The 17,498-nt window shown below is 34.6% G+C and overlaps 2 protein-coding genes across 2 annotated transcripts; both read left to right on the plus strand.

Moving 5' to 3' along the window:
* The first annotated feature begins 1,971 nt into the window (after positions 1–1,971).
* On the plus strand, positions 1,972–6,164 carry LOC125213705 (pentatricopeptide repeat-containing protein At1g74850, chloroplastic). Its single transcript, XM_048114390.1, has 4 exons — positions 1,972–3,812; positions 4,718–5,032; positions 5,130–5,237; positions 5,506–6,164. Exons 1-4 carry the CDS (start codon positions 1,987–1,989, stop codon positions 5,801–5,803), a joined length of 2,547 nt encoding a protein of 848 aa, XP_047970347.1. The 5' UTR covers positions 1,972–1,986; the 3' UTR covers positions 5,804–6,164.
* A 9,505-nt stretch (positions 6,165–15,669) lies between these two features.
* LOC125209604 (transcription factor MYB1R1-like) lies at positions 15,670–17,349 on the plus strand. Its single transcript, XM_048109198.1, has 3 exons — positions 15,670–15,963; positions 16,209–16,417; positions 16,730–17,349. The coding sequence occupies exons 1-3, from the start codon at positions 15,738–15,740 to the stop codon at positions 17,078–17,080; spliced, it is 786 nt and encodes a 261-aa protein (XP_047965155.1). The 5' UTR covers positions 15,670–15,737; the 3' UTR covers positions 17,081–17,349.
* The last annotated feature ends 149 nt before the right edge of the window (positions 17,350–17,498 follow it).

Consider the following 17,498-nt stretch of genomic DNA (forward strand, 5'->3'; position numbering starts at 1 on the left):
TCAAGTTTGCTTAGCAGTGATCCCACCAATCTTGGGCCTCTCTGTACGATAATTTTAACGGCCAATGTTGGAAGCTGTACATGAGACTGCCACTTGCATTCACCGATTTCGCAACCTTGACTTGTTTGAGTAAGGTTAAGAGTATGGTATCTCTGGAGTTTTTGTTCAATTTGTTAGTGTGTTTCAAGTTTTTGTTGGCTACACCCTTTTTAATGTCCATGTGTTCCTTTTTCTATTCTCTCATTCAATTAGATGGTATGAGATCAAGGTCACAATGATGAAGATTGTGGTTCTGTGGTTACTCCAGCAAGAGTTATTCAATATGAAGGTCAAACTGCAAGAAACTTATTCAGTTAGCCGAGTGATTTTGTCTCTGCCAACTTATCTTTTGCTGCAATGCATCGAACTTCCCTCCATCTCTTGTGCCTTTTTTGTTTCTCCTCTGTCATTATTCGTGTACACTGAATGAGAAACTTGTCTGTCCATAGTTTGGATGGAAATCAACATGCCATATATTTGGAGTTGAACTTCAATTTTGCAACTTTCCAAAGCTGAGTTACTGTGCAACTTCTCACTTTTTTTTGATAGAGTTGTTTTGAGATCGGTATCTTAAAACTTCTTCTCATTGGGGAAGTAGAATATTCAAAATGCAAGAGAAAGGAAAGGCTGAAGGATATTCATTGATATGCCATTTCATTGTTCTTGATCTCATGTTTCATGTTGGATAGTCTTTCACGAGCGTTGAGTGTTCATGCGCTGCGACATCACCTTCGACCTTCCAGCGCTGTGACACAACAATAGGCCATGCTGCTCATATCGAGTTCCTGGATTCGGACATCTTTGCCAAGTTTATAACGTGGTTCTTCCCAGACTGTTTGTTTGTTGTTGTTCATCTTTATCCTTATATGTCTACTTTTCCATCCAATTTTTGAATGGAAGAGTAGTTAAATACCAAAATTTTGTACTTGGTTGTAATAATTTACTAGTCTATTGTACATGTATCAAATAATTATGAATGTATTTGTTGCTCATTCATTGTGATATTCAACAAATCTTTACAGAAGTTCATCCCTATCAAACGGAACGTCTCTATTTCCAGTAAATTCGCACAAATTTGCTTACTCCGCCCATAATTGTTCGTGTTGGTTTAGCAGTAGAATTTGTCCCATCATTTAGATAATTACCATATACTATTACTCATCATTTCATTATTGGGGATAATATGGCATACATCAAATTTTATGACAATCGAAATATTGACATGAATTATCCAAAATTATGCATTAATGGACATGTAATTTTGGTTATCACATCACTATTTCGGTTGTCATTTTTTTTGCACAACATTTTATTCTGAAAGATAAAACGATAGAGTGGAATAAAAGTTACTCCATCTGTCCCACAAAAACACTCTTTCCTTTTTAGTTTGTCTCCAAGAGGATAAGAATATATATTTTCTAATTTTAAAATTTTTTTTCTCTTTATTTAGTGAGACTCATCTTCCATTAACAATATTTCAATTATTTTTTTTTTCATATCTTTCTTATTTACTAATTGTATATTAAAAATTATGTTAATTAAAAGTGTATACTCTCGTGGGTAGTAGGTAACAATGAAACATTTTCTAATATAATACAATGACACATTTTCGAATAAAAGTCCAAATGACTTTGCAAAATAATTTTAATTTAAATCTAATAGTAAGATTTGTGAAAGGTGAAGTTTTAAAATGTATTGCTAGTATAAATCTAAAATAAAAATAAAAATTTGAAATAGTCGTAGGTAACTATAGTTTAGAAAGTTAGTTAATAGAGTTAGAGACACAATTAGCAGATTTAGGCATTTGTATATATAATTAATAAGTTGTTTATCTTGAATGTAAAAGCAAGCTACGTGTCCTTCATCTTCTTTCTCTACCCAAACCCAAACCGAAACCGCTAAAACCCCCCCAAAAATCCACACACCCCTTCTCCGACCTCGCTCCAAATGACGAAATTAGCCCTCTCCTTCCACCAAATCCTCCCCCCTATCCTCACCCCCTCCTCCCCCTCCCCCTCCCACCTCCACTTCCCCGTCAAATTCCGCCGCCGCCACATCCCTTCCCCCCGCCGCGCCCTCGCCGTCGTCGCCAAAGCCAAGACCCGAGAGCTCATCCTCGGCAACCCCAGCGTCACCGTCGAGAAAGGCAAGTACAGCTACGACGTCGAAACCCTAATCAACAAGCTCTCCAGCCTCCCGCCGCGCGGCAGCATCGCCCGCTGCCTCGACACCTTCAAAAACAAGCTCTCCCTCTCCGACTTCTCCCTCGTCTTCAAGGAATTCGCCCAGCGCGGCGATTGGCAGCGCTCTCTCCGTCTATTCAAGTATATGCAGCGCCAGATTTGGTGCAAGCCGAATGAGCACATTTACTCTATAATGATCGGAATTCTAGGTCGCGAGGGGCTTTTGGATAAATCCGCCGATGTTTTCGATGAAATGGTGGCGCATTCGGTTCCTAGAACTGTCCTCTCCTACACCGCAATTATCAACGCTTATGGTCGAAATGGACAGTATGAGGTTGCTCTGGAATTGCTGGATAGGATGAAGAAGGATAGGATTGTGCCGAATATTCTGACCTATAATACCGTGATAAATTCGTGTGCACGAGGAGGGTACTCGTGGGAGGGTTTGTTGAGCTTGTTTGGGGAAATGCGGCATGAGGGGATTCAGCCGGATTTGGTTACTTACAACACGTTGTTGAGTGCGTGTTCGAGTAGGGGATTAGGGGATGAGGCGGAGATGGTGTTTAGGACTATGAACGAGAGTGGGGTTTTACCTGACATCACGACGTATAGTTATCTAGTTGAGACGTTTGGCAAGCTGGGGAAGTTGGAGAAGGTCTCTGAGCTGCTGCAAGAGATGGAGGCTGGGGGGAATTTGCCAGAGATAATGAGTTATAACGTGTTGTTGGAAGCTTATGCCGAAGCAGGGAAGATAAAGGAGGCTATGGGTGTTTTTAGGCAAATGCAGGCTGCAGGGAGCATGCCCAATGCTGGAACCTATAGCATCTTGTTGAATTTGTTTGGGAAGCATGGGATGTACGATGAGGTGAGGGAGCTCTTTCTTGAAATGAAGATAAGTAATACTGAGCCGGATGCAGACACGTATAATATACTTATAGACGTCTTTGGTGAAGGGGGATATTTCAAGGAGGTGGTGACACTATCTCATGATATGATTGAAGAGAATGTTGAGCCGAATATGGAGACTTATGAAGGGTTGATTTACGCTTGTGGTAAGGGCGGGCTTCATGAAGATGCAAAGAGAATTTTACATCATATGAGTGAGAAAGGATTGGTACCAAGTGCCAAAGCATATACTGGGGTGATTGAAGCATATGGTCAGGCAGCTCTATATGAAGAGGCTCTTGTAGCCTTTAATACGATGAATGAGGTAGGGAGCACACCGACTATTGACACCTATAATGCTCTGATTCATAGCTTCGCAAAGGGGGGACTCTACAAGGAAACTGAAGCTATTTTGTCAAGAATGGGTGAGTTGGGTATTCCCCGAAACAGAGATTCATTGAATGGTGTGATTGAAGCATATAGGCAGGGAGGCCAATTTGAAGATGCCATAAAGGCTTATGTTGACATGGAAAAGGTTAGATGTGATCCTGATGAATACACTCTTGAAGCAGTCTTGAGTGTCTATTGCTTTGCGGGCCTTGTCGATGAAAGTGAGGAACAGTTTCAGCAAATTAAGGAGTTGGGTATACAGCCAAGCGTGATGTGCTACTGTATGATGCTGGCAGTTTATGCCAAAACTGAGAGGTAACTTCAACCCTGGCGTTTATCTGATTCAAGAATGCATTTTTTGCTGGTACAGATGCCTTTAAGACCGTAGGAATACTATGGAAAAAAAATTGCGAGTTCCAAGTTAACTACAGAAATTTTGTTTGTGGAAGAAAACAAGTACTTAGATTTTTTCGGTATGAGTACTATATCGTTGTTTCAAATCAAGTTCATGGCTTATAGTTGATAAGATAATTGTGCAAACCCACCCTTTAGTTGTGTGCTTCTCTGTGTTATGGTTTGTTTTATTGATGCCTGTTAAGTCACTGAGAAAACTCTGTCTTGCATGTTAACTATAGAAAAACGTGACAAGGTGGCAATTAATTATGACGGGACTTCAGGGTTTAGGCAAACTCCCTAGGACATTGGTTGGTAATCTGGAAATTTAGGATGTAAGCTGTTAGAAAATGCACAATAAGCAACGCTCACTCTTGGTGACAAGGTCCCTGCAACACAAAATAAAGTACTAGGCTAACTATATAATGGTCAATGGATATTGAGTTCACATCACCCTGTTTTGTATCATTCTATAAGACCTCTATGTGTACGTTTTTTACGATAATGAGTTAATGACTACTACTATTCCTTTTGTGTATATTTCACACAGGGTTCTATATTTTTCTCAGATTAATTTAGAGAAAACACTAACATTCCCGGATTCGATGCCATAAATCAGCGCTTTGAAATGACTCTTTTTATACTGTATGTGTGAAACTTCACACTTCTCATTCAGGAACTCTGGAATTGTAATGTCTGGGTAGAGTTTCATTTTTATTTTTTTGGATTGAGCAGATGATTACAGGATTCTGAGTATTGTACAGCCTTAATGCGTAGGCTGTTCCATGAACTACTCTTATATAACATCACGAAGTTGTTATTTTCAGGTGGGAAAAGGCTGATGAATTGCTAAATGAGATGCACACAAATAGGTTCTCTAATATTCACCAGGTCATTGGACAAATGATCAAAGGAGATTTGGATGACTCAAGTAATTGGCAAATGGTAGAATATGCATTCGACAAACTGAATTCTGAGGGGTGTGGTTTTGGGATCAGGTTTTATAACACAATTCTAGAAGCACTTTGGTGTTTGGGGCAAAAGGAAAGGGCTGCAAGAGTGCTTGGTGAAGCAACAAATAGGGGCCTATATCCAGAACTATTCCGTAAAAACAAACTTATTTGGTCTGTGGATGTTCACAGGTATCACTAGCTTCTCTCTTTTGCTTTCCTTTATCCATGTTATGAGATTTAATTACATCATTGTACTGTTTCTCGTATCTTACTTTGGATCATTCAGAATGTGGCCTGGTGGCGCGTGCACTGCAATATCAGTCTGGTTGAACAATATGCAAGAGCTGCTATCTAATGGGGAGGAACTTCCTCAACTGGCAACCACAGTTGTTGTGTAAGTGTCAGCATTGGTTATTTTGAAATCTCTCCTTATTTTTTCACCGTTGCTTTATAGATGTTCAAATGATGCTCAACTCTACTTCCACTCATTGAACATGGACTCAACTATTTAGATGTCATGTTACTTAGCGACACCTCACTTTACCTGCTTAGTTTTACAGAATATAGATATTCCTAATTCTACGTTCTAGATTATAAGAACAAGTAATGAGGGTTTTTTCTTTTTGGGATCGTTATCTATAACTAGTTCCCTGTTTATGCAGGCGAGGGCAAATGGAAAGGAGCTCAATAACACGGGATTTCCCTGTCGCAAAGGCTGCTTATTCTTTGCTGAAAGATGTATCATCATCCTTCTGTTTCCCCGGGTGGAACAAGGGACGAATAGTCTGCCAAAAGACTCAGCTCAAGCGCGTCTTTTCTCAAGACTCTGATAGTGAGAGCATAGTTAACTTATCAAACTCTCCTTTCCCTCTCTCTGGAAACCTAAAGCAACAGAAGAGCTCTGATGCCAATGGTGTCAGTTTCAGGACAGACACAAAACTCATGGCAAGTGGCGTATGAGCGTAGAGTAACAGGTTAATCGCTGTCCTTGGATCCCTTCTTTGCCCCAAGAGGGGCCAAGAAACACACGAACCAGCAGCAGCGACAGTGACAGTTTACATGGTGCCTCAAGCAACGAGTAAGAGTGCAATGCTGCCTAACAGAGGCGATTTGACACGAGATTAGTGCTTTTCAATGTGAAGGACTCAATGGGTCCAGTCCACTTATGTTGTGTCGGGAAACCTTAAAAAAGACATGAAAATTCTGTTGGTCCATGCGGCCACATGGAGGCGAATATATATATTTATCATGTGTATTTCAACTCATGTTTCGCATAAGTTGATCGACCACACAATCGAGTGAAAGATCATTATTGGATCCATTGTCTGTCTCTCTCTCTCTGCACTGTGGTGTGTTTTAGGTACATGATCTGATGCAATTGTGCCAAAAGAGATATGGTACAATATTGGTTAGGAAATTGACAGATTGATTCATCTCATTGGGTGGATTGTGGAATTGCAATAGCAATGGATGGAGGGACAATAATTGGGCACACATAATGTCAAATAATGAAGGAATAATTTTTTTTATCAAGATTGATGAATGATGATAACCTAACAACCATGTGATTTTGACAGCTAATGTATATTTTGATTTGAAAATCCATTCACCTCTTTCTAGTAAAACAACCATCTTCTCATCTCCCCATCTACTTTATTTTTGTATTATATGAAGTAAAACAAAGATACACCCGATCGCCATTATTTTCCCTTAGGGTCGGCCGAAAACACCCCCTCCAACTACAGTTTTTTTTATGAGGAACATTTGTTTTTTATATTATTCCTTAGGGTCGGCCGAAAATAGAAGACCCTTCTCCCTTCTAATTCATTCACTTGAGGTTGTAAAACTATTTCTACCCAATGAATCCGACCCCAAAACTATGTTCTGGATCCATCACTCATCACTGTTCAATGCAACTATTGACGTGACAACATCTGCAATCCAAAAACTGCATCAAGAAAGTGCAAACCATTTACTATTGTAATACTAATATACTAGTAGTTCATAGCAAAATGTAGCATGTTATGGAGGAGATATGATTCATTTTAGGTCACTTTTATAGTTTAGTGCAAGTTGAATATCTGAAAAGCATGTAGATGTGTAATGGTTTTTCCAGTGGTTGAGATTGGATTTGAAAGGGAATATATAGATGATGGTCAAAAAGATATGAAGCAAATGCATGGTTGCACCAATACTATGGTGGCAGACAAAATGGTTTGTGGTAGAATCTGGGGATTCCATCTTTCTATATAAAACTTACACTTATCTTTTTATCTTCTACACATAACTTTATAATATTACTCAACCCAATCTCTACTTTTTTTTTAATCAAAACTTACTGATTTCTGAATCAAAGAGTCAAAAAGGGTTCAAAGTTGTGAAGATAGGCATTTGGTGGGCCTTTTTTTGATCTTATGATTTATCAATTGTATGGTTTTACCAAGTGTTTTTTGAGAAAGTAAGTTTTTCGACAATTATATCCCATGTTAATAATGTAATAGAGACTAAAAATCTCAAGTTTGAATTTCACTGACGAGGAAGCGTGTATTTTATCAGTTACTTGAGAGTTTAATTCATTTAATTTGAGTAAGTGTGAATGCGTTGTTTTAAAAAAGGTTCGGATTCGACTAACACTTTACAGGCCGAATGTGTCACTTCTTGTTTCTGGGTGCAATTTACCTCTTTTAAACAGATAGTGGTTGTGGGATACTTTCATTTACAAAAATCTCAAGTTTGAATTTCACTGATGAGGAGGCTTATTTTTTCAGTTACTCAAGACTTTAATTCATTTAATGTGTGTTAGTATGGGTGTGTCGCATTATAAACGGTTTGGATTCGACTCACACTTTACAGGTCGAATTTGTCACTTCTCGTTTTCTAGGTGACATTTACGTCTTTTAAACAGATAGTGGTTGGAGGATTCCTTTATTCACAAAAATCTCGAGTTTGAATTTCATTGATGAGGAGGCTTATCTTTTCAGTTACTCAAGATTTTAATTTAATTAATGTGTATAAGTATGGGTGTGTCGCTTTATAGGTAGAATTTGTCGCTTCTCATTTTCTATGTGCCATTACCTCTTTTAAACAAATAGTGGTTGTGGGATTCCTTTATTTACAAAAATCTCGAGGAATTTCACTAATGAGTAGACATATCTTATCAGTTACTCGAGAGTTTAATTCATTTAATTACTTGAGTTTAATTCATTTAATTTTGTTTGAGAGTTTAATTCATTTAATTACTTGAGTTTAATTCATTTAATTTTGTGTGAGTATGATGTATCTTAAAAAAGGTTCAAATCCAACTCACACTGAATATGTCGAATTTGTAGATTCTCGTTTTCTATGTGCTATTTACTTTATTTAAACTGATAGTGGTTATGGATTCTCTTTATTTACAAAAAATAATGTGTATGAATTATGATTAGTATGGGTGCGCCTCTATTAAAAAGAGTTCAAATTCAATTAACTCTTTACAGGTCGAATTTGTCCCTTCTAAATTTCTTAGTGCTATTTACCTCTTTTGGACGGATAGTATTTATTCTAAGGTTGGATTATTAATGAACTTTTATTTAATCTACGAGTTTTATTAATTAAAATTTAAGTTGTATTTCATTGTCGTATTACACATTTTAATTAAAATTTAAGTTGGGTTTCAATGTCGCATTTGTTCTAAAGTTGACAATTTACTAAATTACAAGACACATTCTAAATTTGAGTCATATCCCAAACTAATCACAGCTATCACAAATAAATTAGTCAAACTCCATTTATATATGCCACACCAAATTACTCAAGTTTTTAAATATTATTATACGTAATAAACAAAATCTTACTTCAAACATAATGCTTGAGTTAAAAACATTCATGTTTAATTATGTTTAAATTACTCATAAAATTAGGAGCACACAAATTGAAAGCTTCTAGGGAGACTTTTAAAGTTTACTTTCACCATTTGAATAAAGGGTTTGGGACAATTATTCTAAGATATCTAATGCAGTAATTTATTACTGTAATTGTTGTGACAATAGTTATAACATCAAGAAGAGATCAATATGATCGAATAATACACTAATATAACACAGGGCTACATACACTTAATATCATTTTTAGTGATGAAATAGAAAATTCGAAAAAAAAAAGAAAATAGTTCAAATAAAAAAAATCTTATTTTAATTGACAGTTTTCAAAATAAATTTGTCATTTGTTGAAATCAGAAATAAATGATAAATTTAATGTTTAGTAAACGTAATTCACATCTCAAGTCACCAACTTGTGAATCATTAATTAATAGTGCACTTTAATTGAAACCAATAAAATCACCCCATGTCAAAGTCAAGTAAAAAATTATTGAAGCCTTAAATTACTTTTTTCACCCTTATGGTTCCTGAATTATTAGTACTATTTCATTTTATTTTATATACTGACACACCTAACAATGAAAATTATTCATTTACCACCTTTTCCCTAGTATTTTAAATGCCGTGTGTTAATTTCGGTTGGGTGGTAACTATTGATTTTAGTTGATGCTGATTAAACATCAATCAAATAATTGTTGTACATATATATTATATACCCTAGCTACCATAGCATAAATCAAGATTCATTCTTTTATAGTAGTAGTATTTTCTAAATTTAGTTCTTAACATCCTTACCTATCAGATCTAACTCCAATACTAATAATAAAATAATCAAGATTAATTGGAGGCGTATTATAGTATTTGAGTAATTAATAAAGTACTTACTAAAAAACATCTAAATCTCAAAACAAACTAAATTTGATATGTAGTACTCCAATACGAGATGGGATCCCTGCTGTGCAAAATGCCACAACATCTGCTGTGTAGATCAAAACCATCCAATGGTGAAATAAAAAAAAATAATAGTACTAAGTATTGAAAATTAATATTCCCTCCGTCCCACATTTGTAGTAACATTTAGTTATGGCACGAGTTTTAAGGAATTTGTGGAGTGTGTAATTAATGAAGTGAGAGGTAGAGTGTGTTATAAAGGAAGTGAGTTGGTGGAGTGAGATGATGGAGTGTGTAATAAATGAAAGGGAAATTGATCTCTAAAACCATGAACTTTGCCTAAAATTTGGTATTTTCCATGAACTTTGAAATTGGTATATAATATCACAAACTTTGCATTTTGTTTGGTATTTCCCACGGCATGTTTATTACTATATTTGACTAACTTACGAGGCTTTTATCATACTTGACACAATTAAATCAACGTGGTTTTCAACGTGGCTTTTTATGCTATATGTTATGAACTTAAAAAGTGGTTTCAAATATTATAAAACATATCACGGTTGCATATGTTAAATAAGATTTTGATGAAAATATCTTATTTGAGTGAGTTCGGGAAATACCAAACAAAATGCAAAGTTCGTGATATTATATACCAATTTCAAAGTTCATGGGAAATACCAAATTTTAGGCAAAGTTCATGGTTTTAGACACCAATTTCCCTAAATGAAATGAGATGATGGAGTGTGTAATAAATTAAGTGAGTTGGTGGGTCCCTTTTGGACTTTTTGGTTTGTTATTTTTGTTTTGATTTATTTTAATGTAGATAATGGCATTTAGGTGTAATTTTAGTGAATAATGAGGTAAAATTTTATGTCCAAATATGATAAATTCTAAATGTTACTCCAAATGTGGGACGGACTTTTATGGCAAAATATTACTACAAATCTGGGACGGAGGGAGTATATGGTGTGCTGTGGCATTTTGCACAGCATGGGATCCCAATCCCTCCAATACTAATAATAAAATAATGTGTCACTATTTGTCGATATTACTAAAATTTTACACGTGTACCAGCATCGGATTTGTTTGGAAAAATCATCTTGAGATAATTAAGAATTTTTTAAACTCCATGATTTAGTATATAAATTTTGAAATGTGTAAGACACAAAAAATTGATAAACCTTTGTGATTTTATAGGTAATTATATTTATATAATCCTCTTAAAATCGACTGTTTTCAATTATAGTAGTAATTTATTTTCGAAACATTTTCTTCAACACTAAGCAAGGCCTTGTATAATTTATGTGACCATCTCATTTTCATTATTCCTAACAAAGAAGTAAAGTAGCCAACATAGCTGGCATGCTAAACTTGTGCAAATTAAATAATGTTAAAGTCAACTTAGCTGCATGAGTCCCACTTTCATTGGTACCAATAGGTTAGAGATTTAAATTAGAAATATTATAGAATCTAGATAAAATATTATAGATTCAAAAGAAGCAGCTGTTTAATTTAGGAATGAAATTTAATTACATTATGGTCTGTCAAATTAGATTAGAAAATGAAATATTAGATCACGAAATTACAATTTCTTGTCAATTGTATGATGAAATTTCAACGAAATAGTAGACGGTGTGACAGTGTGACCAACTAGTGGAATATGCGTGTATTAAGCAATGTCATTTTAAGAATTACTCATAAAAAAATGGTTTTATATAGTTATATAGCAAGCTTGCTTTTATGTCAGTGGTTTTTCATTTTTGATTATAAACAAAATATTACTACTATTGGGACCAATAAATATTAGTAGTATAGTATGGAAAATGATTTTATACCTTATCTTAATCTTATCTGATTATCTGATTGTACCACAGGGACCCCATTCCCCCACTGACCACTCAGCACTCACCATCATTCAATCCAAATGTCACCATAAAATTAAATAAAATAAAGTTTCAATTTGGGTAGAGTAAAAACAAGCTATACACTCTTTAATGTAAAAATAATAGAAAGAGGGAAAAATGTTTTTACTAGCATAGTAGCATTAGTTAAAGATAGATAAATGGGAATCAGAGATTCAGAAAAATAGAAAAAAGAGTAGAAGTTAGAGTGGAAAGAAGATTTATATTAGTATCAAAATAATTTAATTTTTGTGGACAAATTAAAATGAAGAAATATCGATTTTAAATTAATAAATTAATTTAAAAAGTAAGTGAGATGGATATGGAAAGACTGAGAGTATCTGATGAAATTAATCATTCACATCAAAATATACCCTTCTTTTTTCCTTTTTAGCCTCAGATATTTTCCACCTTTTTCACAATTAATAGAAAATTCATTAAAAAGCAAAGTTCACAAATTTCACGATCAAAATTTCGACGTACATTTGATAAAAGAAATTTCCGAAAAAAGAAAAGCATCTTAGCAAACTTCATTGGTCAAAATTGTCTAGGTATGGTCAGAACATAACAAAATTTTCATAATTTTCTCATTTCCACATTTATAAATAATAAAAATGGTATGGATGCATTCTTTTGAAAAACCCAAGTAGCATTTATAGTTATATTAAAGCCTCATTTTATTTTCCTCAAATAGAAAAATTATTAGATGCATGTAATTAATTTGTGTTTTATCCAACTCACACCTGATTTGATTGCTAACTAAACTATCATTCATTATTGCTTAATTTAATTAATTCTTCTCTCTTACGCAGAAGCCTATTTAAAAAATAAAATTCTTCGTAGAAGTTTTGTTTCTCCCAACATTTAATTATTTATTTTTCAAACATACAAATCATGCTTAGTTTCTTTAATATTTTTTCACATCCCAATTTTTGTTACGCAAACCGAAGCGTTGCTTAGTCAAAATCGTTAGGTGAAAAAATAAATATCAATCTCTTAATAAAATTAAAAAGGTTTTCATTTACTAATAAACTAATTAAGGACTAGTTATTACTAATATTTTTATTAATGTGCAGTCATTTCATACTTTCCGGTCCCAAAAATAAATACTACTCCTTCCGTCCCACAAAAGATGTCACACTTTTCTTTTTAGTTTGCTCCACAAAAAAGTCACATTTCCCTTTTTAGAAAAAATTCTCTCTCACATAAATATAATATAAAAAATTATATTTTCTCTCTCCATTTAACACACAAAACAAAATCTCCTAAAATCTCGTGCCGTCCCACAAGTGTGACATCTTTTCTGGGACGGAGGGAGTAATATGATGCGAATTTCAATAAAATATATGAGAATTATGAGTAATAACGAAAGCCATCATAAAAATATTTTAAATTAGTATACTATGAGGGTGTTCGGTTTACAAGATTTTATTCCGGTATTAAATTTATAGTGTGTTTGGTTCATGAGATTCAATCTCACGACTTAATCCTAGATGAATATTTACGGCATGTTTAGTCATAGCTAACCTGTTATGACTAAAATAATCTCACAACTCAATCCTAGATTATATCTTCGTATTATTTTATCTTGGAAATCGAACATCACCTATGAGTAAATAAAGTGACGAGAGAATGAACGTCATTGTAAATCTAGCTACTAGTAAATAGTTTTGGACATGCCAAAATAACAAAAAAATTAACTATTTTTATGAATGAATAAAATATATACTAGCATTTCATCATATTATTTATAGTTTTAAAGATAAAATTGAATAAGCAATAATAGAATATTAGTAGTATAATTTTTCGAAATAAAATGATTTCATCCCCCATAAGTGATGGAGAAAGTGACCAACCCTAATCATGTTCTAAAGTATGAAGATATATTAGTAGTACTACTTAATTAAATTATCTTTGGACGAATCATAACGACTATACGCTGTCTTAAACAGACAAGATTGTCAGTTAATTATTCATTAATCCATTTGCTTTACAAGTGATAATCTTAATTTTCTAAAATCAAATCCCAACTTGCGCTTAATTAATCAAAGTAGAAGTGTTATAATAGGATATCATCGTACCGTATTGGCGGCAGTGCCGTGGAATCAAAATATATAGTCATGTTATTAAGCTCCCACTAATCTTATTTTAACCATTGATTAACTATTTAATTATGATTATATGTACGCTAATCTTGTTCGAATAATCTCATTACGTAACTTCCCTCCGACCTATCGGAAAATACCAAAATACCCTCCAAGTGAAAGAGGATTTATATTGATGCCCTTGAATAATAATAATCCCTTCGTCGTGTATAAAGCGAATCATTTCATTTTTACCATGATGGTTGATGTAGTGTTCTTTTATAAGATGAGTATAGAGAGAATAAATTATGATGAGAAATGATTCGGGTAAATATTGGTCTTAACTCTTATCTGTTCGATAGAGAAGATAAGTCCAGATTAGAATAAATGTTCGGTAACTTGAAAGTCAAAAAGAAGTTCGTGATAAATTACCATGGCTCATCTTGGTTTGTCCGCAATTAATGTACAATCATGTTTCAGCCATCTTATGTACCGTTGTAAAAATAAATGTAAAATATTACTCCATCCGTTAGAAGCATTTTTTTTTCAAGCACGGAGTTTAAGAATAATGTGTTAAGTGGAGGGTGAATAAAGTAAGATAGATGATTAATTTTTGTCAAAAATAGAAATAACTTAATTATGTGGATATTTCCTAAAATAAAAAAAAATAACTCTATTAATATGGAACGAGGGAATATAACTTTTAGCAACGATTTTTAAATTATGGAACAAACTTGTCTAGCCATTTGCCTGTTGATATTCAAGTGAAAAAAGTTGAAATTCACCAAAATTATATTCAGAAATTTTCTAGCCATTTGCCTGCTGATATTCAAGTGAAAATGATATAGGATATTCTCAAATGTAATTTTCCATTCATGGCTCAACACGTTTCCAATATCACGTCCATACAAATTAACATAAATATCCAATTCTAATTAGTACTATAAAATAATTTTATAGCAGAAAATGACATAATACTAATAAAATTTCTCCACATCATCATTAAATCTTCGGTGCATCACCATATATTGGTACTAGCTTAAGTCTCTATTTATTTGTATTGTAATCCTTTTTTTTTCAATTTTGATAATGAAAGCTTATTTAAATATGTTACTTACATTTTCTCATTTGACAAGAAAATCAAGCAATTAATCTTGCTAAAGCCATTTTAAGTATAATTTGGCCAACCAAATGACTGCCCAAATATATAATTATGGAGTATTATCTTAAGAAAATTAATTTGACCAATTTTATTGGCTAATCAAATATAATGAACATTTCCCTATAATATTGTTTGTGATCTTAAATTATTTTTATCCGTAAATTTTAAGAGTGAGAAAATTTTAATAATACCATTAACAATAAATGCGGCACATCAATTTTCCATCCTATCATATGTCAATTTTGTATAGATTTTTCTATTTTCTAAAATCTTTAACTCTATCAAATGATATTTCAATTCACCTAACAAAAATAAACATTTAGTTAGAATAAGTGGTTGAGATACTATGATTTGAAATGGATCACAAATGGTCAAATTGATATAAATAAAAATGAATATGCATCAACACTATTTTATAACAAGATTAAATTACACTACAAAAAATAATTTTTAAGCAATCACAAGAGATCTGAAATTATTGTCCACATTTTTAGTGAATTTAGTTGTTTGTAAGATTTGGCAAGCCTACCAACAAGGACAAAAAGATAAATATAACTTAAATAAAATTACAAAAGTATATAGAGTTTGAATTATTTCACAGAAAACTTTTTAAAATGGAAACACGTGGACCTATTTGAGTGTAGTAAAACATGTCCTATTTCCTTCATTATAACATGCTATATAAGAAGTACTGTAATGAGTAAGACCGCCACCAAATAAACCATCCTAATATAATATCCTATGAAATCCAAGAATTAAATTTGCTTATCACGAAACTAATTAGAACTAATCCGCCTACCCAAACAGCTCCTTATCCTCAAATTTAATTTACTAATTAAATAAAATTCCAGCGCTACATTGTACGGCCATCACGTTTCACAAAGCCTTTTTTCCTCGTTGCATATAAAAAGCGCTAATTCTACCACCATTTCACACAATCCAAATCCATTTCCATTTCCATTTTAGAGAGAGAGAGAGAGAGAGAGAGAGAGAGAAATGTCGCAGAGCAGCTTGTCGCCGTCGTCCGCCGCCGAGATCATGCTGTTTGGAGTTAGAGTGAGAGTTGATCCGATGAGGAAGAGCGTCAGTATGAATAATCTGTCTGAGTACGAGCCGGTTGTGAGCGAGGCGCCCAAGGATGTGGCGGATGCCGCCTCCGGCTACGCCTCCGCCGATGACGCCGTGCCGCAGCGTGCCGGCAGGAATCGCGATCGTAAGCGAGGTTAGATCTCTGATCATCGCGTGATTTTGAATTTATTGAGTGTTTTTGTTGACTCTGAGATTGATTGCTTCTGATCATTGAAAATGATTATGGATTCAATTGATGTTGTTAATCGAGGTAAATGAGAATCGATAGGAAATGGAGATGGTAGAACATGATTTTTGTGCTACGGAGAGAGAAATGTGTTTTTGCTTGTATAATTGTGAGGTTTTCATTGGTTTTGCTCGATTTGGACTTGTTTTCAGGAATTCCGTGGACGGAGGATGAACACAAGCTATTCCTCCTTGGATTGGCCAAGGTTGGAAGGGGAGACTGGAGAGGAATCTCGCGAAACTACGTCAAGAGCCGCACTCCAACTCAAGTTGCGAGTCACGCTCAGAAATACTTCCTCCGCCGGAGCAACAGCAATCGCCGCCGCCGCCGCTCTAGCCTCTTCGACATCACCACCGACTCGGTAATTACTTTTATCTGTGCATTTACTGATAGTAATTATTAGAGGATTGGTTGGTGCGATGCGGCTTCTTGTTGGTGTGTGAATGAATTCAATTTGTGTGCTCAAGTAAAATTTCCTCTGCTTTGATTTAATAAATCGGTTGCCAGCTCGCATCTCTTTGTTATCAAGTAGAAACAGTCACTCTTTTTGCGGTAAAAAGCAAAAGCTAACTTTATGAGTGCTATTGCAATTCCTTCATTTGAAATATTCAATCAACTTAGTTAATTGAGTAGCTAAGAAATTAACACTAGTGTTTCTTGTTTGTTTTATTAGGTTTCTCAAATGCCAATTCAAGAGGCCAAGAACCACCACCACGGCCTAGCGAGCCAGTTTCCTGCCAAGGGCGGCAATGGATTCCCAGTCATGCCGTTCCCTGTGACAGTTGCTGCCCCCGTCGTGTACCCGGGGAGCGCAGCCATTGCTCAAACTGCGCGGGCCAGAATCTCATCACCTGCAATGCTGGCGCCTTGGTCCTCGGCGATGCTGGATCTCAGTTTGAGGCAGCGTGCCTCGTTCGAGCCACAGCCTCTGTCTCTGCGGTTGTCTCTCTCCTCGGGCCAGGATCAGCGATCTGCCTCCGCCTTCCAGATGAGGCAGAGCATCAAGATGGAGATAGCAGCATAAGTAAGGTTGCTTGGGTTTTTTTCTCATACATTGGGAAAAATAAAACATGCTGAAAAACAGCATCAGTAAATGGGAGTAGGGAAAAAAGGTTAAATCAAGAAAGTATTAGAGAGGAATAGGCAAAATTAGATGGCTTAGAAATTGTTCTTGTTTGCATTTGTACGGACCAGTTAACATTATGCCATGCTTTGTTGTACTCTTAATGTTTTTTTGATGCTTTTGCTTCTTGTTTTTATCACCTTTTGAAAATAAATAGCTTACATTGTTAAGTGCTTGTGGTGTTTTAATGCTGTGTTATAGTAGTAGTACCTTCAAATATTTTTTCCAAGTAAATTAATCATTTTCTTAATGTTTGAGGAGAAACGAGATTATGATATTCTTGAATGGTGGGGTAGGACAAATCTTGAGGAAATCTTGT

This window comes from Salvia hispanica, chromosome 3, assembly GCF_023119035.1.
Source record: "Salvia hispanica cultivar TCC Black 2014 chromosome 3, UniMelb_Shisp_WGS_1.0, whole genome shotgun sequence".
Lineage (NCBI taxonomy): Eukaryota > Viridiplantae > Streptophyta > Magnoliopsida > Lamiales > Lamiaceae > Salvia > Salvia hispanica.

Coding starts and splice junctions, on each gene's coding strand:
- LOC125213705 (XM_048114390.1), top strand. CDS start 1,987: ATGACGAAATTAGCCCTCTCCTTCCACCAAATCCTCCCCCCTATCCTC. Junction 3,813..4,717: donor GTTTATGCCAAAACTGAGAG/GTAACTTCAACC, acceptor TGTTATTTTCAG/GTGGGAAAAGGCTGATGAAT. Junction 5,033..5,129: donor TGGTCTGTGGATGTTCACAG/GTATCACTAGCT, acceptor TGGATCATTCAG/AATGTGGCCTGGTGGCGCGT.
- LOC125209604 (XM_048109198.1), top strand. CDS start 15,738: ATGTCGCAGAGCAGCTTGTCGCCGTCGTCCGCCGCCGAGATCATGCTG. Junction 15,964..16,208: donor GAATCGCGATCGTAAGCGAG/GTTAGATCTCTG, acceptor ACTTGTTTTCAG/GAATTCCGTGGACGGAGGAT. Junction 16,418..16,729: donor TCGACATCACCACCGACTCG/GTAATTACTTTT, acceptor TTGTTTTATTAG/GTTTCTCAAATGCCAATTCA.